The sequence below is a fragment of the Mytilus edulis genome, chromosome 5 (assembly GCF_963676685.1).
Source record: "Mytilus edulis chromosome 5, xbMytEdul2.2, whole genome shotgun sequence".
In the NCBI taxonomy this organism is placed as follows: Eukaryota; Metazoa; Mollusca; class Bivalvia; order Mytilida; family Mytilidae; genus Mytilus; species Mytilus edulis.
The window spans coordinates 96,719,596-96,744,618 of NC_092348.1; the positions used below are offsets into that span (position 1 = coordinate 96,719,596).

The following is a 25,023-nucleotide window of genomic DNA, read 5'->3' on the forward strand; positions in this document are numbered from 1 at the left end:
AAAACATAATATATAGTTTTAAACGTTGGACCTTATTAAAACATAATATATAGTTTTAAACGTTGGACCTTATTAAAACATAATATATAGTTTTAAACGTTGGACCTTATTAAAACATAATATATAGTTTTAAACGTTGGACCTTATTAAAACATAATATATAGTTTTAAACGTTGGACCTTATTAAAACATAATATATAGTTTTAAACGTTGGACCTTATTAAAACATAATATATAGTTTTAAACGTTGGACCTTATTAAAACATAATATATAGTTTTAAACGTTGGACCTTATTAAAACATAATATATAGTTTTAAACGTTGGACCTTATTAAAACATAATATATAGTTTTAAACGTTGGACCTTATTAAAACATAATCTATAGTTTTAAACGTTGGACCTTATTATAACATAATGTATAGTTTTAAACGTTGGAACTTATTAAAACATAATGTATAGTTTTAAACGTTGGACCTTATTAAAACATAATGTATAGTTTTAAACGTTGGACCTTATTAAAACATAATATATAGTTTTAAACCTTGGATCTTATTCTACTTTTGTCTATAAAACATAATATATAGTTTTAAACGTTGGATCTTATTAAAACATAATATATAGTTTTAAACGTTGGACCTTATTAAAACATAATATATAGTTTTAAACGTTGGACCTTATTAAAACATAATATATAGTTTTAAACGTTGGACCTTATTAAAACATAATATATAGTTTTAAACGTTGGACCTTATTAAAACATAATATATAGTTTTAAACGTTGGACCTTATTAAAACATAATATATAGTTTTAAACGTTGGACCTTATTAAAACATAATATATAGTTTTAAACGTTGGACCTTATTAAAACATAATATATAGTTTTAAACGTTGGACCTTATTAAAACATAATATATAGTTTTAAACGTTGGACCTTATTAAAACATAATATATAGTTTTAAACGTTGGACCTTATTAAAACATAATATATAGTTTTAAACGTTGGACCTTATTAAAACATAATATATAGTTTTAAACGTTGGACCTTATTAAAACATAATATATAGTTTTAAACGTTGGACCTTATTAAAACATAATATATAGTTTTAAACGTTGGACCTTATTAAAACATAATATATAGTTTTAAACGTTGGACCTTATTAAAACATAATCTATAGTTTTAAACGTTGGACCTTATTATAACATAATGTATAGTTTTAAACGTTGGAACTTATTAAAACATAATGTATAGTTTTAAACGTTGGACCTTATTAAAACATAATGTATAGTTTTAAACGTTGGACCTTATTAAAACATAATATATAGTTTTAAACCTTGGATCTTATTCTACTTTTGTCTATAAAACATAATATATAGTTTTAAACGTTGGATCTTATTAAAACATAATATATAGTTTTAAACGTTGGACCTTATTAAAACATAATGTATAGTTTTAAACGTTGGACCTTATTAAAACATAATGTATAGTTTTAAACGTTGGACCTTATTAAAACATAATATATAGTTTTAAACGTTGGACCTTATTAAAACATAATATATAGTTTTAAACGTTGGACCTTATTAAAACATAATATATAGTTTTAAACGTTGGACCTTATTAAAACATAATATATAGTTTTAAACGTTGGACCTTATTAAAACATAATATATAGTTTTAAACGTTGGACCTTATTAAAACATAATATATAGTTTTAAACGTTGGACCTTATTAAAACATAATATATAGTTTTAAACGTTGGACCTTATTAAAACATAATATATAGTTTTAAACGTTGGACCTTATTAAAACATAATATATAGTTTTAAACGTTGGACCTTATTAAAACATAATATATAGTTTTAAACCTTGGATCTTATTCTACTTTTGTCTATAAAACATAATATATAGTTTTAAATGTTGGATCTTATTAAAACATAATATATAGTTTTAAACGTTGGACCTTATTAAAACATAATATATAGTTTTAAACGTTGGACCTTATTAAAACATAATATATAGTTTTAAACGTTGGACCTTATTAAAACATAATATATAGTTTTAAACGTTGGACCTTATTAAAACATAATATATAGTTTTAAACGTTGGACCTTATTAAAACATAATATATAGTTTTAAACGTTGGACCTTATTAAAACATAATATATAGTTTTAAACGTTGGACCTTATTAAAACATAATATATAGTTTTAAACGTTGGACCTTATTAAAACATAATATATAGTTTTAAACCTTGGATCTTATTCTACTTTTGTCTATAAAACATAATATATAGTTTTAAATGTTGGATCTTATTAAAACATAATATATAGTTTTAAACGTTGGACCTTATTAAAACATAATATATAGTTTTAAACGTTGGACCTTATTAAAACATAATATATAGTTTTAAACCTTGGATCTTATTCTACTTTTGTCTATAAAACATAATATATAGTTTTAAATGTTGGATCTTATTAAAACATAATATATAGTTTTAAACGTTGGACCTTATTAAAACATAATATATAGTTTTAAACGTTGGACCTTATTAAAACATAATATATAGTTTTAAACCTTGGATCTTATTATAACATAATATATAGTTTTAAACGTTGGACCTTATTAAAACATAATATATAGTTTTAAACGTTGGACCTTATTAAAACATAATATATAGTTTTAAACGTTGGACCTTATTAAAACATAATATATAGTTTTAAACGTTGGACCTTATTAAAACATAATATATAGTTTTAAACGTTGGACCTTATTAAAACATAATATATAGTTTTAAACGTTGGACCTTATTAAAACATAATATATAGTTTTAAACGTTGGACCTTATTAAAACATAATATATAGTTTTAAACGTTGGACCTTATTAAAACATAATATATAGTTTTAAACGTTGGACCTTATTAAAACATAATATATAGTTTTAAACGTTGGACCTTATTAAAACATAATATATAGTTTTAAACCTTGGATCTTATTCTACTTTTGTCTATAAAACATAATATATAGTTTTAAATGTTGGATCTTATTAAAACATAATATATAGTTTTAAACGTTGGACCTTATTAAAACATAATACATAGTTTTAAACGTTGGACCTTATTAAAACATAATATATAGTTTTAAACCTTGGATCTTATTCTACTTTTGTCTATAAAACATAATATATAGTTTTAAATGTTGGATCTTATTAAAACATAATATATAGTTTTAAACGTTGGACCTTATTAAAACATAATATATAGTTTTAAATGTTGGATCTTATTAAAACATAATATATAGTTTTAAACGTTGGACCTTATTAAAACATAATACATAGTTTTAAACGTTGGACCTTATTAAAACATAATATATAGTTTTAAACCTTGGATCTTATTCTACTTTTGTCTATAAAACATAATATATAGTTTTAAATGTTGGATCTTATTAAAACATAATATATAGTTTTAAACGTTGGACCTTATTAAAACATAATATATAGTTTTAAACGTTGGACCTTATTAAAACATAATATATAGTTTTAAACGTTGGACCTTATTAAAACATAATATATAGTTTTAAACGTTGGACCTTATTAAAACATAATATATAGTTTTAAATGTTGGATCTTATTAAAACATAATATATAGTTTTAAACGTTGGACCTTATTAAAACATAATATATAGTTTTAAACGTTGGACCTTATTAAAACATAATACATAGTTTTAAACGTTGGACCTTATTAAAACATAATATATAGTTTTAAACGTTGGACCTTATTAAAACATAATATATAGTTTTAAACGTTGGACCTTATTAAAACATAATATATAGTTTTAAACCTTGGATCTTATTCTACTTTTGTCTATAAAACATAATATATAGTTTTAAACGTTGGATCTTATTAAAACATAATATATAGTTTTAAACCTTGGATCTTATTAAAACATAATATATAGTTTTAAACGTTGGACCTTATTAAAACATAATATATAGTTTTAAACGTTGGACCTTATTAAAACATAATATATAGTTTTAAACCTTGGATCTTATTCTACTTTTGTCTATAAAACATAATATATAGTTTTAAATGTTGGATCTTATTAAAACATAATATATAGTTTTAAACGTTGGACCTTATTAAAACATAATATATAGTTTTAAACGTTGGACCTTATTAAAACATAATATATAGTTTTAAACGTTGGATCTTATTATAACATAATATATAGTTTTAAACGTTGGACCTTATTAAAACATAATATATAGTTTTAAACGTTGGATCTTATTATAACATAATATATAGTTTTAAATGTTGGATCTTATTAAAACATAATATATAGTTTTAAACGTTGGACCTTATTAAAACATAATATATAGTTTTAAACGTTGGATCTTATTAAAACATAATATATAGTTTTAAACCTTGGATCTTATTAAAACATAATATATAGTTTTAAACGTTGGACCTTATTAAAACATAATATATAGTTTTAAACGTTGGACCTTATTAAAACATAATATATAGTTTTAAACGTTGGACCTTATTAAAACATAATATATAGTTTTAAATGTTGGATCTTATTAAAACATAATATATAGTTTTAAACGTTGGACCTTATTAAAACATAATATATAGTTTTAAACGTTGGACCTTATTAAAACATAATACATAGTTTTAAACGTTGGACCTTATTAAAACATAATATATAGTTTTAAACGTTGGACCTTATTAAAACATAATATATAGTTTTAAACGTTGGACCTTATTAAAACATAATATATAGTTTTAAACGTTGGATCTTATTAAAACATAATATATAGTTTTAAACGTTGGACCTTATTAAAACATAATATATAGTTTTAAACGTTGGACCTTATTAAAACATAATATATAGTTTTAAATGTTGGATCTTATTAAAACATAATATATAGTTTTAAACGTTGGACCTTATTAAAACATAATATATAGTTTTAAACGTTGGACCTTATTAAAACATAATATATAGTTTTAAACGTTGGACCTTATTAAAACATAATATATAGTTTTAAACGTTGGACCTTATTAAAACATAATATATAGTTTTAAACCTTGGATCTTATTCTACTTTTGTCTATAAAACATAATATATAGTTTTAAATGTTGGATCTTATTAAAACATAATATATTGTTTTAAATGTTAGATCTTATTCTACTATATGAAGACAAAAAGGATACAGTAATACTGTTAATTAATTCTTTGCAAGGAATTCTAATGGATTTGAATAAAAAATGTATTGTTTAGGAATTGAAAATTTACACAGTTGTTTAACATGTTAAGTTTGTGTATTATTTACCGACAGAATACCTACTAAATAGTAACGAACATTCATGAATTTGGAACCCCCCTCCCCCCCATCCCCCATCAATTGAAATCTGTCTCAATCATACCACATCTCTTTCTTTCATATAGAAATGTGTGGTAAAAAGATTTCATGCAGTCAACCCTTTTTAAAATAATAGAAATTAATTTCCATTAATATAAGATGATCATGTAACAAATCAGACACAGAAAACCTTATCTTCATTAGCAGTTATACCACATCTTATTTTAGTATCGTTTTCATACGTGTGGATAATACCATTTCTTTATGCTTTCAGATTATCAACTGACTGGGTCAGGTTAGGTTAACTGTCCTCTGTAACGATGAATTATCACATCGTACTTGTTATAGACATTCAATCTGTGGGGTCGCCAAAGGTTCTAAACGCATGAATCAAATAATACAAATAACTAGCAGACGACTAAACCTTGTTTGTTGATTCTAATGTTAAACACTTTAACATTCTTTTTGTCTTCTCATGCATATGCATGAACTTTACATTTTTATTCTATTTAAATCCCCACTGGAAGGCCTCTGACAGACTGAGTGAGCATAAAATTATTGTTATTGAAAGCCAATGACCATGATGACAAACAAGTTAGAGATAAATGATTCAGTATCATTACCAACATATAAGTATTGTGGTTGTCAACACTGTTACAGGAATACCTCTATGTTGGGAATAGTCATACAAAGTATTCACATGTGTTCATGTGACAAAAATTGTAATTCTTTCAACTGATCATGTGAAAAGTAAACATAGTAATTTGAAACATTGAAAAATATCTTACAGTGACATTTAAAGTTCTTACTTTTCTAGGACTTTTAGGTTCATCTTTGTTTTTCAGATCACTGAGAGATTGTGTCCTTCTTTTAGCTACTGCTGCTTTGCTATCTTTTTTGCCTGTTGCTTTCTCTGATCCATCAGCCTGAGGAGATTCTGACTGGACAGGAAGTTTATCGTTAGTATCAAACACATCATCATCATAGTCATCATTGTCATCTTCTTCTAAAGCTGAAGGACCTGCAAAATAAATAAAAATAAAGTTAATAATCCTTAACTTGTCAAGGTATAAACTATATAACAAATATCAAGTCAATATACGAAAAAAGTGTTGAAAACTAATTATATAAGTGACTTATTTAAGTGACCATAACTCCGCACAAAAAAAGTCAGACTGGAACAAATTTCAAATTGAACTGTAACTTGTCATAATAAAACTACATACCAATTATTAAATTAATATCTTTAAGGAAAAGCAATAAAAAAGCAGAAACTGAATATTTTTTTAAGTCCAAGGACCATAACTCGGCACAAATCATCAGACCAGAACAAAATTCATACTTGATCTGTAACTTGTCATGATAAAACAAAACACCAAATATCAAATCAATATCTTTAAGCATAATGAAAAAAAGCGTGGAAAACTAATTTGCCAGACTGATGAATGGAAAGATTGAAGGATGGAGTGCAAACCTGAATTATGATTAGTTTGCAAGAACCGAATTTAAACAAATTTACACTGAGGGTGAAAAGCGCTGATCTATCAAAATATTTATGCCAAAGACAATAAGAATTGAACCCTAGCCCATTAATGGAGGTGTTCATAGTTTGCTGTAAAATAATTTATCTTTTATTGCACCTTTGTTTTAAGCCATTACATATGATACACATCTCATCATACTTGTACTGGGAGGTTTGTTGAGAAATTACAATATAACTTCCTTGCTGTAAGGGAGAACACATTTCATACCTGCTTCTGAAATACTATGGTGATGTTCATTGGTCTTCTGTGATGGTGGTGGTGGTGCAGGTGACAGTCTCTTTAACTCTCCTGGCTGGTGTACTGGTTCCATAGGGGGAGCCATCTTACCACTGCTAGGTCCTGTGTTAGTCAGAAAGGGAACCAGTGAATGCCAGGGAAACACTGGCACTGGTTTATTTGAATTTTCTCCTAAAATATACATGTATATACAGTTGTATGACAAGGCTTTTATTTTAACCATTTTAACTAAATTAATGAAGGTATAGATATTATGACATTGTTTATAACAAAGTTTCCAGTGGAACTTTTGTTAGTCGGAACAAATATACGTTGACATGTGTCAATATGTATAAATAAAATAAATACATTCCCCATTTCCATTCTCAATTTTATCATCATAGATACCAGGATTGAAATTTTGTATTTGTGTCAGACGCATGTTTTGTCTACAAAAGACTCATCTGTCCAGAAAACCCAAGTTTGACAGCTGTCATTTAAGTTATATTGTAGGTATTTGTCAACTCAAATTCAACTCCTCTTCCAGCAAGTCAAGATATCTGGCCAGACCTTAGGTTGAACTCTTTCCCTTTCTCCCTCCCCCTCCCCCTCCCCCTGAATATTGATATCTATTGTAAGAACAAAAGTTTGACTCCTCTTCCCCAGTTAAGTTATATATCTATCCAGAAGGCCTAGTTTGCCAGGCTTCCTTCCATCTGGAAGTTAAATATATTACATGTACGTAAAATTATAATGTATTATTAGTTATAACACAGATATTATAGCATTGATTATAATAAAGGTTCCAGGGGAACTTCTGTCAGACAGAACAAATATATGTTTACAAATGCAGTTTTAAAAACATCTTAAGGATAGTTGGACATGGACATCATGTTCTCAGTTTTATATCCTGCTTAACCCTGATTCTTTGTCTTTACCAGCATTCAGAGTGCTGTCCCTTATTTTTTTAAGGTTAAGACTGATTTATTCAAGTAGAATGCAGGGAGTGCATTGTTAGTTATATACTTTGTTTGATAACTTGAAAGAAAAGTACATTGATGTAATTGTAGAAAAAACTTAAGAAATTGTTCAAATATTGAAATTCCCCAATAAACATCATTGAATATAGGGTTTTGGTATGTCTATTTTGGTGTACATATAATTCATGTAATTATACTCCTTTGTAAAGTAATTTGACCTAACTTTAGGTAATAAATAAAGAAATTTAATAATCGTTAACAAATTCTGTGCTGAGAATTAGATTAAAGATCAAAGAAAAGAAATCAATATATTTATTGATCCCAATACACATTCTACTAGGATTGCTTTTTCACAACGTTTTACCAAATTACGGTAATTAAATCTAACAAGTCAGAAATAGAACACATTACCAAAAGTTCATATTAATCCCATGAAACTGCAAGCACCAAATTTACAAAATTACAAAATTAGCATAATGGGCCTACCATAACTATTTATCAAATTATACAAATGATTAGGCAAGTCTCAAGGTAACCATAGAAATAAACAGGGGAACATTTCTTACATGGGTCATAGGCAAAAACAACCAGGTTGCCGCACTTTTGGTTTCAGAATTTGAAAGAAAAGTAATGAAATTATTGCTTTAAATCCAGTAAAAAATTAATATGGGTGACATTCTTCCAAACAATAAAACTAATTATTGCAGCTATTCAACAAAATTTTCCTTTGATCTTTATATCATGTATATACTGACTGATAATTTCCTTGCAGCACAGTAGAGTGATGTGAAAAATTATCGCAAGAAACTAAAGTGCATGTGCCAGTTGTAAATGAAATCAACAACGTCGTCAAAGATAAAATAGCGATAAACAGATTATCATTGGTCATCTCAACTCAATTGCTTTCCTCACTTTTGCCGTACCTGGCCCTGAAGGCATAAAACTTTGCTCAGTGCTCGGAGCACAAAAATCATGCTCGAAACATGAAATCCAGCAATTTGATTGGTTGATTTTCGAGTCTGAGTACAAAAAACATGCCTGAAAGTTTTATGGCCAGAAAATCAATTTCAATGAGATGACCAACGATAATTTATAAATACACAATTCATAAAGTTTTATTTTTAGTGAAAAACTCTGTATTTTGCCTTCTTTCTTCATGAACAATATCTCATCTGTTGTTATATATGTCAATGATATAAAGGTCAATATCCTCCGATTATTACAAACTATACCTTATTCACCATTGTCATATATAATAAAAAATCTAAGCAGTTATTGATCAGAACTGAGGGTACAGATTTTATAGTCTTTGACTGCAGCTGATTAATCAACTATTTATAGAATATGTGGGTTTTTCCAGAATATTTGCGTTGACATTTGAGTGCATGTACATGTATACATTTATCACCTAGCTACATGGCCAAGATTTAAATTGTCTCTATATCTATAGATGCATATACATGTACTAAACAATAATAAGATGTAATAATAGTTCATTGGTGTTTAAATTGAGTTCATTTCAGCATGTTAAGAAAGGTAGTGGATTGATTTGAGAAGTAGGTTCTTGTGATTTGAGATTTTGAAATAAAAATTGGAAAACCTTTTTTAATTATTTTAAACATGCATGAATGCTGAATAAATATATTTTCTGTGGACATCAATGAGCCATTTCTTAACCTAATTAGAAATTTCTATATCTTTATGGGGACCATATATGCATCAAGACAAGTTTCTTACGTGTACATGTATAACTACATTGTAGTTTGTACCTGTTTTTCTGTCTGAAGATTGTATAGACCAGTTACTCACTTTTATATCTAGTTCATACCTGTTAAACTACTATGTATTTTTCCTTATTCATGGGATACCAATGTTCCTGGATTTCATTGGTAAAAATAAACCATCAATTGAAATATTCAACAAAATACCTATTGAAATACATGTAGGCTTAAACTAGTCCAAAAAATTATGACATCTTGGAAGGCTATTTTAATTATTTGCTTTGACACCTTCCTGCGACGTAAGTTGTTAAAAAAATATATAATAGGCTAGCCTTTCAAGATGTCCTAATTATTTGGACTAGGCTTAACTAAGCTTCCATGTAGTCTTTTTGAAAACTATGATATCATTCTGAGGACCATTAAGACTAAAGACTTACCTGTAGAAATGTCTGTTATTTGTTGTACTTTCTGTGGACCATCGGTGACAGGCATGACAGGTAGTAATGAGGTGACAGGTGCCGATATCATTGATGACATTGGCGTAATCTGTTGTAACTGTTGCTGTATAATGGACACCTTCTGTGGCTTTCCAGCATGGCTGTGATTGTTTACATAAACTGTTTTAGGGTCTGGGCTGATCGAAGATTGTGTCCTCATTGGACTAGCACTAATTAAACTTTTAAGAGTTGCCATTGTTGTTATAGCAACGTTTGTCATGTGATGATTGTTTGAGGTAACATTTACCTCCCTTGGTACCTGATTGTTATTTATAGCGAATGGCACATTGCGTAACTGATGATATGTTTTCTCTGCTTGTCTCTCCTGGACAGACTTAGGAGAAGGCATTGAACTGAGCGAGTGACTCTGAGTTGATTTGATCCTATTTTGTATTTCTTGCATTGGCATGTTAGATAAACTTCCCATTCTCTGTTGTTGTAATGGACTTGGGTAAGCACTAAAAGGCAGACTTCTCTGAGAACCTGGACCAGTGGGGGTGTGAATGTCAATACCAGAATCTTCACTTCGTAATGAATCCTGCTTAGAAAGATTAGTACTTTTATATAAATGTTCTAATGAATGAGGCTGCATCATTCCTAAGGCATTAGACCCTGAAGGAAACCTTGGTGTAATAGGGGATACATGCTCTGATGAAGAACTCCCAGATTTTGAGCTCCAACTTCTGGTTGGAGAATTCATATAAACTTGTGCATGTGACCTGGGAAGTGGAGATATAGGAGTGAACGATACAGAATTCCTTCCTCCTGTTGAAGGCGATGGTCCACTTCCTGTTAATGGTGATAGAGGATTCTGCATAGGTGTTGGTGAGTAGGCAGGCGTGGTGGATCGAGAATTTCCCAGAGATAATAACATATTTGCTGCCTCAGCTTCATCACAGCGTACTGGCGTGGCTGACGTGTCGTATTCACTATCCCTATTAGATTGGGTCTCCCAGTCAATCTGTCCATCATCTCCTTTACTGGGATAACCCCGCCCATTCTTTTGTCCTTTCATTGATAAGTGTCTAGAACAATAACCACGCCTTTGAGATTCTTTCGTGCATCCTTCCTTAGAACAAAGTCTTCTCCACTGTTTACCATTGAATTTTTTTCTAATTCCATTAGGAGTAGAAACTACATCGCCTTTTTTATATTTCTGTGATGTAGAGGGTGACCTAGGTGTACTGGATCGACTACTCTCGCCAGACTGTGCACTTCGACTTCTTGCAGATTCTCGCTTCTTTGGTGGCTGTCTATTTCCTTGTGACCTTGACCCTGATCCAGGTGTTGCACTTCCAGACCTTGGTGTACTAAGACCTGAGGAATCAAAGAAATCTTCACTTTTCATTTCATCTTCTGATGAATCACCTCTTTCATTACTTGTACTTTGAGGCAATGATGGAGAACGTTCAAATCGTTGTACACTGGACGGAGATATTTCAGAATGATGTGTCATGTGTGGAGGCAAAGCCTGGGGTTGTACTGGAACTTGTACAGAAATGGGCGTTGATATAAACTGTGGTGGAGGAGGGGTCTCCTGCTCTGGAATTCCTTCTTCTAAATCTTCATACCATGGTGGCTGTAGAAGCCTGAGACTTGCCCTGGACACCCAATCATCATATTTATTATCTCTCGTTCTAACTCTGTAACCTATTTGATGGGTACGTTTAGCCACCATCTGACCTTCATGATATACCTTCTCCTCAGGATGAGTTCGCACACAGACACGTGAACCTACACCTAACATAATAGCCATTGGACTATGATCACTGATGATGTCATAGAAGTTCCTCTGGTCAGCAACATCATTATAATACACTATGTTCTTATCACTGTCAAATAATATTCCTATATGACGATTGTTTTTGATATCTCTAATAACACCTGGCTGATAAACTCCATCACGTCGAGCTAGCACTCTCTGATTTATCCATTCACTGAAGTCAATTAGAGGTCGTTTGGAGGGCAGTACTGTTTCTTTTTCCATATCATTGCTCTTTCTTTTCTTAGGAGGAATAGCAATTAATTTCTCTTCTGTTGGAGTTTTCATACCAGTTTCACTTGGATGATTTGAACCATCTGAGCTTTTCCGTTGCATTGTTGGTAAGACCTCTGATTTAGGACTTGGAGGAGGCAGTGATAGTGGTGGTGGTAATGGCTGCTGAAATGAACCCTCCGACTCTTTAGTTTTACCTTCCTCAACTGGTTTTACACTTTTTCCAGTTTTCCCTGAAATAACGATAAATGCGATTATTTCGAGATAACCTGTATTAATTTTAGTAACCCTTCAACTAGACAAGTTATAACCAATGAATAGAAATATTAACTTTTCTAGACATAGGAGTAGGGTATTAAGGTCCAGCTTTGGCCAATGTTTAAAAATGCATCTAGGGACAATGAAAATATTTGAAAAATATAATCATTCATATCTGATGACATCACATTTTGAAAAATACAGAATTTATGCAGTTTTTTATGTTATTTCCATTGAGAAATTGATTGGTGAACCCTGAATTATCTAACTTCCTGCATTTTACCTCAAGATGTCTTTAGGTTTTTTATGGTTGGATTAGATTTCTTCATTCCATGTTACAACAATGTAGTAAATAAAGTTTGAAAAGATTGATTGAACAAATTTATAACTGCTAGTGGCCCTTATCTTACAAATAATCATTTTACATAAATGTTTATGACTTACACACACTTTATTCTTGAAGATTTTTGTTTGAAAACAGTGTTCAAGGATTTTGTATTGATGAAAATATTGAGAGCATCCTCATTCGTTTGGAATTAAAATTACTCTAACGAAGACCTCTTCAGTGGTTACAAGAAAGCTAGGTCATGTGATACAGATCTATCTAAAGACCAAACAGATAAGAAAGTCTTCTTCCTTCGATGTTATCTGTCAATTTACCTTTAGGGGCCTCACTACCCACAGCAGCACTGGTTCCCTGCTCCGACCTGGTATCTTTTACTTCGTCATCTATTTTCTCAGCTGGATCTTCCTGATTCTGTCCAGCTCTCTTCTTTCCTCGTCCTAAAAAACAAACAGTATAACTAATTAAAATGCTCTGAAGGAAGCAGCTTGAAGACTGCATAGATGGAACAATGAACAGTTGGTGCAAATATTGACACAACAATCATGTTAGATACAGAATTTGGATTGTGATTAAGTGTTTGACACAGCATAGGTTACTGTTTATTTTGGAGCCTTAAGACCAATTTGAAAACCTTACCAAAGTCATATAAAAAAATTTCCTCATATTTATCATAAGTTTTCAAGAAGCTTTCAATTTATTCTATCAACTTGACCAGACCCCCGATATGTTTGAAGTGACCAGTTTACCAAAACACTTGATTTCATTTGTGTTCACCAGTTTACAAAACATCTGATTTTGTTTGTGTTTACCAGTTTACCCAAACATCTTATTTCGTTTGTTTCTACCAATTTACCCAAACATCTGACATTTTTATTAAATCGTTTATAACTACAGATAATTCCAGTTACTGAAAGAAAGTTTTAATCAAATAGGAATCATGTCTCATTACATTCAGTTACCACTGCACTTCCAAAGGTTTATATATATATTAAATAATCATTCTCATGTTTATATGTCAATAACCAAATGTTATACAATGTTATATACGTACATGTGCATATTGTTATGCATTTACTTTTCTGCATTGGCTAGAGGTATAGGGGGAGGGTTGAGATCTCATAAACATGTTTAACCCCGCCCCATTTTTGGGCCTGTCCCAAGTCAGGAGCCTCTGGCCTTTGTTAGTCTTGTATTATTTTAACTTTTAGTTTCTTGTGTACAATTTGGAGTTTAGTATGGCGTTCATTATCACTGAACTAGTATAAATATTTGTTTAGGGGCCAGCTGAAGGACGCCTCCGGGTGCAGGAATTTCTCGCTGCATTGAAGACCTGTTGGTGACCTTCTGCTGTTGTCTGCTCTAAGGTCGGGTTGTTGTCTCTTTGACACATTCCCCATTTCCATTCTCAATTTTACATGTTGTAAAAAGTTTTTAATGAAATTCTATCAAAGACATATGAATCTACAATAATAATTTTCTTAATTAAACATAATAAACTTCCTTCTTCTTTGAAATCTTACTTAAACCTGTGTGCCTCGATTAATCTGTTTGAGGGCTGTCTTATCATTTACCACCTGTGCCCCTCCCCCTTAAAAGAATGGCGATTAATAATAGTATATTACACAAACCTGTACTGGCAGACCTGAAACCTGTTTGAGGGCTGTCTAATCATTTACCCCCTGTGCCCCCCCCTTTCCCGTCTGAAAGAATGGTGATTTATAGTAGTTAAACAAACCTGTACTGGCAGACCTGAATCCTGTTTGAGGGCTGCCCGATCGTCCACGTTTTGTCCTAGTCTCTCTTCTGCTCATAGTATAGACACCTCAAATTCTGACCTAGAAAAGAGTTGATGTATAAAGGCAACAGTAGTATACCGCTGTTCAAAATTCATAAATCCTTAGAGAAAAAACAAATCCAGGTTACAAACTAAAACTGAGGAAAACATATCAAATATAAGAGAACTCTGACACATCAGAGACACAACACCGAAATGTAACACACACAGAAACAAACTATAATGTAACAATGGCCCTTTTCCTGACTTGGTACAGGGCATTTTATAAAATGGTGGGTTGAACCTGGTTTTGTGGCATGCCAAACCTCCGGCTTTAATCGCAGTGTTAATTATAACATTAAAATGACAACATAACATGACAGGGTTACAATAAATAAACAGATAAATGGGAGAAAATATAGGACAGAGAAACAAACGAATAATAGCCATCAAAAGGTAACAGGTTAAAAAATATTTGTATACGCCAGACACACGCTACGTACACACAAAACTATGCTCAGATGTTAAAAGTTTGAAAGCAATAACAACTACAAAGTTGAAGATTGCCGAGGACCAAAAGTTCCAAAAAGATGTGTATACATCTGAAGATTTAATTTATTTCAAAACAAAACATGATGTTCATGATTTTTGAGACGACTGCCCTCTCTTTAGCTCTTCAACCAAAAGGTAGATCAAACTCAATCTGAGAGTCATTTATATTGTAAACCAACTTATTATAGCTAATATTGATTATATTCTTCACCATTTCTAGCCCCAATTTGCATGATTTAATTTTCTATGTACATGTATTTTAATTTTTTTTATGTTTTCCTATTTAAGTGAAAATAAATATTTACATATTTCCAATGATTTTGATTTATTTCAGTTTTCCACTTGTGTAAAGTCATGATAATAGGAATATCAGATCCTAATTGGCAGGCATAAGTCAAAAAATAAGTGTCACCAAAAACATGTACATCATTCAAGTCTAAGGGTTGTTATTTTGTTAAAAGTCAGTCAACCGGGAAGAAACAGAACTTGAGTTCTAACTCATCATAATTAAATGAATGTATATACATGTTATAAACTAAAAGAAAGATCCAGACAATAGATGGTCTATGGTTTGGATAAATATAGCTTTCATCAAATTTCGGGAGATGAAGTCAATTCACCCTTGAAGGATAACAGTTACTCTTGACAATTTCACATTTTAAGTTCTAGTTCTTCAGTCAACTGCTCATATAGCCCAAATAAAAATATTTGTATGGACTAATTTCAAGTCAGACCCTAATCATTCTAATCTGTACCCCCCTCTCCCCAATTCATGCGTTTTGAAAATTTGTATGAAATATTCTGAGAAATTGCCTTTTTTGGTTTGGAGAAGATGGTTTCTTATGTAAAACTGGAAGATCACATTAGAATATTGTCTGTTTGATAACCATCAATGAACTTGCTTAATAACTGTCAGTCCACAGCAATTAGCTGATACCAACTGTTGGCATTCTCAAATCTAACTGTTTGTTGATAGATTAATAAAATTTGTATTTAAAAATATTAGAGCCCTGTATATCATAGAAAAGTGTCTGGGTGATAGAAAAAAAATCAGAAATAGAAAGCAATTTCCAAGAGGCATGCAAACCATGAAAGTACTTGAATCTAGTATTTGTTTCTCCTTCAAAAGTACCTTTCTTCAAATTATGCATGGAGAAAAAATTTCCTGATGTAACTTATTACACAAAGGCACTTGTCTCAGAAAAAAATTTCCTATATACAACCATATATTTTTTTCTGAGACAAGTGCCTGTGTTATTACAATATCAAATAATACAATACCAATACCCGGTCATTGAGAATCATGTATACAGCAGCATAACTCATCATTCCCATTTACTGAAGTTGAGAAAAGTTTGATGAAAATTTACTTTGAACAATGAATGTGGAAAAATTTCAAACTATTGGCAACCAGGAAACGGCTGCACTGCAGATACATAATAATTTCTTACAGGCTACAACTCATAGCTATCAAACTGAAGACCAAATATCAATTCATTCCATTCCATTCCATAGAAGCCAAGAAATCTTTTCGACTTATCGGTCTTTCAGGCGCATATATAAAAGATAAAAAGATTTCCTTACCAAAGCTAATACATTGTTTTTGAGATTTTAAGGTACATGAATACTAGAACCAGCTAGACTCATTGTTAACAGATTAGTTTTTGAAATTGTTAGGTTTGGATCACTGTCCAGAGTAAATATTTATTTTTCTTCTTTTGTTAATTATCAGCAACGAAAAATATACCATCACGCTGATGCTGTGTCATCAAGTGCAGGTGCTGTAAAAGTTGTGATCAATATATTGTAGGCCAAAACTTGTTCCTAGATTTACAAAGATACATGTACCAATGGTCGAGCACGTGAATTTAAATAGAATGGAAAAACGCCCAAAGTGAAATTTTGTGGGTCTCAATACGAGTTCACAATACACCTTATTGCTATTTGTCCGCCATTACTGGATATCGCACAGGTTCCCCATAAATTTTGACGTCATAAAACAAAATATCTGACGCCACAATGGAAAAGTGATTGTTGTACGCGTCAAAAGTTCAAGCGGCCGGGTCAGCCGGGATTAGCGATAAGGTGTATAGACTAGTAAGTTTGGTTTTTTTCAATCTGACTGAGTACACCGAATTACTCTACAGAGAAATTTAGGGCTGATGCAGTGACATAAACTTTACTGAACAGTGAAACCAAATGCTTTACAGCATCTGCAGGTCATCAGAATATTTTTGCTTTTGCAGATAATGAAAAATAAGGGGAGAATTTGTGTATTCAAAATATGTCAGATTTACTTTTATGCTTTGATAACTTGTATGTTAACACATGAACAACAAAACATGCTTACTATTTTCAAGCAAAGAGTAAGGATGCTTATTTTTTCATTCTAAGAGCTGTGACCTACTTTCATGACCATGATACTCCATATTATTCATTGTTGGTGAGAAGATACAAGCAATATTAATAGTAAAATCATTCTTTATTTTCTTAATCAGATTTAGTATTTCTCGTTTTTAACATTTACACATAAAATAAAGAGTGAATAAAACCAACTTCCTCGACCACATTCCGTAAGGTCTTGAGTAACCTGCGTCGAGTCGTGTCGATAGGGAGAAATGTCACAAGAAGTCAAAGAATTTCACTGAAATTTGGAAAACGATGGACACATAAATGATAATTTCAGATGAATAATTGAGTAAGCTTTACCTTGCTTTACTATACGGATATCACATTCCAGAAAGTTTGCGTAAAACTGCTGGATGGCGACAAAAGTATGTGGCGTAGTCTTGATCGTTCATGGTGTGTAGTAAAATTCTAGCTGACAACACTGTGTTGTACGCAGCTTACGACTCTGTGTACATAGTTAAGGGCACATATTTTTACGAGATTGACCTAAATTTTATTAATGTGAAGAATTTACGTGATAAGGAAAAGATATATTCTACTAAATTTAACTCATTGCTTTCTGTCTTATATTTATTTTTCATTTGTCTGTGTAATCTTTTTTTGTGTATCTAAATAATACAGTTTCTTTACATTATTATGGTTCATTCTGCACACTTCTATAAATGGTGAATGAGAACGTGACCTAAGATACAAGCTCATCGATTGGGCAAAGGTTCATCATCAATGACGTCGACTAAACCCTCCAAGATGATTGGACAAAGAACATCTAAAGATTTTGTCAATTGATTAATTCTCCCAACGTTTGATACTTCAAAAACATGTTGTAAAAAACACAAAAATCATTGTATCAAAATGCATTCGAACCTTTGACATACTAAAATATTTTTTCCGATAATTAAAATATCATTGCATTTAGTAATTTGCAGCATTTGTTTTCAATCATAGATTATACGTCATACCCAGAAAATGCACAAAAGCCCCGCCTATTTTCATCAATGAACTAATGAAAAGTTTCCGTACAAACCTAATTTAATCCAACATACAAGTTTATGGGCCTCCGATCCATTGTTGTCTTGAACCACAATATGTGTGTATTATTTTTGTACGATTACGCAATATCCATATTCTTATGTTCACTACAGTACACAAAATACATTTATCCATTATTTAAAAAAAAAAAACTTGTACAAAATTTTAATGAAAAGAAAGTAGTTTACTGTCTATCTGATGAGTTAAGCCTTTGTCAACTGATTTTTATAGTTCGTTCTTATGTTGTACTGTTATAATACCACTGTCCCAGGTTAGCATTTGCTAGGGGGAGGGTTGAGATCCCGCTAACATGTTTAACCCCGCCATATTATTTATGTATGTGCCTGTCCCAAGTCAGGAGCCTGTAATTCAGTGGCTAGTTGTCGTTTGTTTATGTGTTACATATTTGTTTTTCGTTCATTTTTTAAATAAGGCCGTTATAGACGTTATAGTTTTTTCGTTTGAATTGTCGTATTTGTTTGAATTGAAGATAATATAACACAACTATTTATTCAGTAAGGCAACAACCATTATCTTATCAGAACCTTCCTCCGACAAAATATTTTTTTTTCTTATGAGAAGGAAAGCAAATTTTTTTTCCCTATAATGTCTCAGTTGGTTTGTTTAGCCCACTTTCTACATTATGATATTCTCGGAGTCCGTCATACAGGTATCCTTAAATTTTAATACTGCAATTGAAGTGGCCACCATTGCCATATGTAATGGCAAAATTTAATAGTGAGTATAGCTCCAACTTATAAAATCCACTGTTTCCAACTATGATAATTGACATTCCATTGAAAAAAGTGGTATAAAGAATGATACAAACAGAAAAAAACTACCAGTATACAAGTCTGTGTCATACACAATCAGGGCTATTTTAAAAGACTGCTTATGATACGTACCATATCTATTCCTATTATAAAATGACCATTTCATGTTTATAATAGTTGCAGTTTTAATTATGGTCTTACAGTAGTAACATATATATGCGGGAGATTTGGAATTCTTATAAATATTTCTGGATCAAACACTATTATAGGAACATACAAAAAGTGATAAGGTATAAAGATCTATAAATAGAAATCTTAGCTTAATCTGTATACTGGACAGATGTTTATAATCTGCTATTTCACTGTCTCGTCTGTGTTGTTAGTTTCGCCATTCTCAAATTCAGCAGTGCAAAAAAAAAAAAAATTCAAGCAGGTGACAGCATAAAAAAAATCCCCCCCCCCCCCAGATAAGAAAATGTTTGTTGCCTAAAAACAACTTGAAGACTTAATAATATTACACAATCTATATGTTTTATTATTACGTATAAAAAAGAAGATGGGGTATGATTGCCAATGAGACAACTGTCCACAAGAGACCAAAATGACAAATACATTAACAACTATAGGTCACCGTACGGCCTTCAACAATGAGCAATGCCCATACCACATAGTATACTGTTGAAGATAAATATCATGTTATATTGTCCTGTTTATAATGATCTTAGACAAATTCTTTTAACTGAATCTCTTAAAATTGATGAACATTTTAATAGTTTTACAAATTGTCAGAAAATGGCATTTATTTTCGAATTAAGATATTATAAGATTATGTGCCAAAACCAGTATTTTTATTCTGAAAAGACGCCGAGAAGTTTTATATCGTAAAAAGTAATAATTGAATAATTATGTTGTATAATTTTACCATTTGTGTAACTGTTTAATATGATCTATTAACGTTCAAACTGTATGTATACTAGACTATTGATGTTTATTTTTTGTTATTGTCTTATTTATATGTCTTATATTGTAACTATGCTCCTTGTGAGCCCTTTTAATGGAAATAAACATCCTTCGTTTTCTTCTTCATCTTCATACATGTTGTTTTAATTGTTATCGTCTCTCATAGATTTGTACAGACTGGCATATGTCAGAGACTTTCAATACTAGTATAGAAAGTCCCTGCTTATGTATACTAAATGCATCTTGTATAAATGTATTGTGTAATTTTATACATATGGTGAGACGTAAATATATGATACTTAATTGAATAAATTGAATTGAATTTTCATTTGACCGTTGTCGTTTTGTTTAGACGGTTTTCTAATATCGACTACAGTTTTGAAAAGAATGAAATAAGAACTAGTATCTCAATTGTTTGTAAAACAATTGAAAGGTCTTTCCTGTAAAAATGATGTGTTCGTAATGTTCTTTGTACGACCTTTCGTTTGATATACGACAAGCATACCTTCTAAAACTTTTCGCTTTTTACACTTAATGACCTCATCCGCCTACATTTTTGAGATCGGAAGTATGATATATGTAACACAGGCTAGATGAGCTTTCATTTGATATGCGACAACGCCATGTTCTAAAAAGTTTGATTTTTGCACTTAATGACCCCATCCAACCGATTTTTGGAGGTTGGGAATTTTATATTTCAAATGTACACATCATGACCTTTCATTTGATATACAACAACCCTATAGTAAAAGAAAATTTATTTTTTGCACTCAATGACCCCATCTTACCCATTTTTGGGGGACGTCAATTTGAAATTTGAAACGTACGCTTTATGTTCTTTCATTTGATATGCGACAACCTTACCATCTGAGAAATTTTAATTTTTGCACTAAATGACCCCACCCTTCCGCCTGGGATGAAAAAGAGGCTTAAAATTTTCGTTTTTAAGTAGAGGTTATTGAGACCTTGAATTTGATATATCAGATGACCCCATTTGATAAAGTGCAAAAAATGATGCAATATCAACGATATAAATAGAAGTTATGAAATTTACAAAGTCAATGCAAAACATGAAAATTTCAAAATGATTTTTTGGTGTTTTTTTCCATGGAATGTTTTTGGTATTTGGTCAAACATATAACTATGTTAACCTCTTTAATTTCTTAAACATTTTAAGTGGTAAGCTGTTGTTGATTCAGAAATACATGCCGCCGCTCGCAAAATTTCAAACTGCATTATCTCTAAAACGACAATAGATATCTCAAATCTGTTAAATGGTAAATGATCTACAGTTAAAGGACAACATTATAGAAAAAGAATTGGGACAATTTCAAAGTTCACCAAGGTCACAATTAATCATCAAATATATGATGCAATACCAAACTTGAGAACCGGAAGTCGTAGAGACATGGGATTACCACCATTCAACTCAGGACCACTTAACCTTTCCAATATCACAAGGTCAAGGTCATAGTATAATGTGAAGGTCAAGGTGAAATTTCATCATGACCTGACATTGACCTCAAATTGAAGGTCTTGAATTACTGATCATCTTTGCAGTTTATAGTAGATTGATATCTGTTACCTTTAAAAAGATATACACAAAATACTATACTTTTAAGAATCATCCCGTTGTAACTTTTGAACAGACGGTCGGACATTTTTGGGCTTATTATCTAAAATGTAGAGCTCGTCGAGAGGAACATTTTATTTGCTGTATGTATGCAGCAAAGTCTTATCGTTTTCCTAATATGTAAGCTTGAAATTGTAGCGTAATTTTATTTTGCACTCTGTGACCTTTGACCTTGGGTGCATATTAAAGGTCACATGAATTAAAGATTATTGGTGAAGGTCCCAAGTCTCTACAACTTCCGGTTCTGGAAATACAATTTTTCTAAAAGTGTACACAATTTTTCAAGGGGAATAACTCCTTATAAGGGCTAATAACAAAATGATTGTATATGTTCATTAACATTGCAATCTGTTCCTGTACATGTTGCCGTTTTCAAATCAATTCTATCTCTTATACTTTTTGATAAAAATGCAAAAGAAAGAAATTGTTTCAAGGGGATATAACTCTCATAGGGGACAATGAAATCCTATTCAACCTCATATGGTAATAAATCATGATGAGATCTACCTATTGTCCAAATAATGTCATGATATCTTTAAAAACAACAAGGGGGTGCCGTGTTGAAAAAAATCAATAAAAGGGAGATAACTTCTAAAGAGGATGATGAAATCCTTAACAGGGTCATTTGGTAAAACTGCATGATGAGGTCTATCAATGGTCCATATTTGGTCTTGGTAACTTTAACAGAAAGAAGGGGCGGGCATGTCAAAAAAATGTTGGAAGAAAAAAAAGAAAAACTAGTATCTCAATTGTTTGTAAAACAATTGAAAAGTCTTTCCTGTAAAAGTGATGTTTTCGTAATGTACTTTGTACGACCTTTCGTTTGATATACGACAAGCGTACCTTGTGAAACTTTTCGCTTTTTACACTTAATGACCTCATCCGCCTACATTTTCGGGATCGGAAGTATGATATATGTAACATAGAGTATATGAGCTTTCATTTGATATGCGACAACGCCATGTTGTAGAAAGTTTCATTTTTGCACTTAATAACCCTATCCAACTAATTTTTGGAGGTCGGGAATTTGATATTTCAAATGTACAAATCATGACCTTTCATTTGATATACAACAACCCTATCTTAAAAGAAAATTTACTTTTTGCACTCAATAACCCCATCCAACCCATTTTTGGGAGACGTCAATTTGAAATTTGAAATGTACACTTTATGTTCTTTCATTTGATATGCGACAACCTTACCATCTGAGAAATTTGAATTTTTGCACTAAATGACCCCACCCGTCCTACTGGGATGAAAAGGTGGTTTAAAATTTTCATTTTTAAGTAGAGTTTATTAAGACCTTCAATTTGATATATCAGATGACCCCATTTGACAAAGTGTAAATAATGATGCAATATCAACTATATAAATAGAAGTTATGAAACTTACAAAGTCAATGCAAAACATGAAAATTTCAAATTGAATTTTTGGTTGTTTTTTCCATGGAATGTTTTTGGTATTTGGTCAAACATATAACTATGTTAACCTCTTCATTTTCTAAAACATTTTAAGTGGTAAACTCTTGTTGATTCAGAAATACATGCCTCCGCTCGCAAAACTTCAAAATGCATTATCTCTAAAACGACAATAGATATCTCAAATCTGTTAAATGATAAATGATCTACAGTTGAAGGACAACATTATAGAAAAAGAATTGGGACAATTTAAAAGTTCACCAAGGTCACAATTAATCATCAAATATATGATGCAATACCAAACTTAAGAACCGGAAGTCGTAGAGACATGGGACAACCACCATTCAACTCATGACCACTTAAGCTTTCAACTATCACAAGGTCAAGGTCATAGTATACTGTGAAGGTCAAGGTGAAATTTCATCATGACCTGACATTGACCTCAAATTGAAGGTCTTGAATAACTGATCATCTTTGCTGTTTATAGTAAGTTGATATCTGTTACCTTTAAAAAGATATACACAAAATACTATACTTTTAAGAATCTTCCCGTTGAAACTTTTGAACAGACAGTCGGATATTATCAGACTTATTGTATAAAATGTAGAGCTCGTCGAGAGAAACATTTTATACGCTGTATGTATGCAGCAAAGTCTTAGCGTTTTCCTAATATGTAAGCTTGAAATTGCAGCGTAATATTTGCTTGCACTCGGTGACCTTTGACCTTGGGTGCATATTAAAGGTCACACGAATTAAAGATTATTGGTGAAAATCCCAAGTCTCTACGACTTCCGGTTCTGAAAATAAAAAATTTCTAAAATTGTTTAAAATTTTTCAAGGGGAATAACTCCTTATAAGGGTGAATAACAAAATGATTGTATATGTTCATTAACATTGGCATCTGTTCCTGTACATGTTGCTGTTTTCAAATCGATTCTATCTCTTATACTTTTTGAGAAAAATGCAAAGGAAAGAAACTGTTTCAAGGGGATATAACTCTCATAGGGGATGATGGAATCATATTCAGCCTCACATGGTAATACATCATGATGAGATCTACATTATGTCCTATTAAGGTCATGATATCTTTAAAACCAAGGAGGGAGGGCCATGTTGAAAAAAATCAATAAAAGGGAGATAACTCCTAAAGGGGATGATGAAATCCTTAACAGGGTCATTTGGTAATACATCTTGGTGAGGTCTAGCTATGGTCCATATTTGGTCTTAACAACTTCAACAGAAACAAGAGGCGTGCATGTCAAAAAAATGTTGGAAGAAAAAAAAGAAAAAAAAGAAAAAGAAAAAAAAACATTAGAAAAACAATAAGGTCTTTCCCATGTAAGGGAAAGACCTTAAAAAGAAAAAAACTAGTATCTCAATTGTTTGTAAAACAATTGAAAGGTCTTTCCTGTAAAAGAGACGTTTGATATACGACAAGCATAGTTACCTTCTGAAACTTTTCACTTTTTACACTTAATGACCTCATCCGCCTACATTTTTGAGATCGGAATTATGATATATGTAACACAGGGTAGATGAGCTTTCATTTGATATGC

The 25,023-nt window shown here is 31.1% G+C and overlaps 1 protein-coding gene across 2 annotated transcripts in view; it reads right to left on the reverse strand.

Moving 5' to 3' along the window:
- LOC139524881 (protein capicua homolog) overlaps positions 1-18,331 on the reverse strand; it is a 43,269-nt gene extending 24,938 nt beyond the window's left edge. For both annotated transcript variants that reach the window (XM_071320018.1, XM_071320017.1), the window contains exons 1-6: positions 17,955-18,331; positions 14,655-14,754; positions 13,234-13,356; positions 10,260-12,548; positions 7,113-7,313; positions 6,171-6,382 (exon numbers count right to left, since the gene is read on the reverse strand). In XM_071320018.1, the coding sequence (XP_071176119.1) occupies positions 6,171-6,382; positions 7,113-7,313; positions 10,260-12,548; positions 13,234-13,356; positions 14,655-14,730 (2,901 nt within the window). In that variant the 5' untranslated portion in view covers positions 14,731-14,754; positions 17,955-18,331. The remainder of the gene's footprint in view (positions 1-6,170; positions 6,383-7,112; positions 7,314-10,259; positions 12,549-13,233; positions 13,357-14,654; positions 14,755-17,954) is intronic.
- Positions 18,332-25,023: the final 6,692 nt, after the last annotated feature.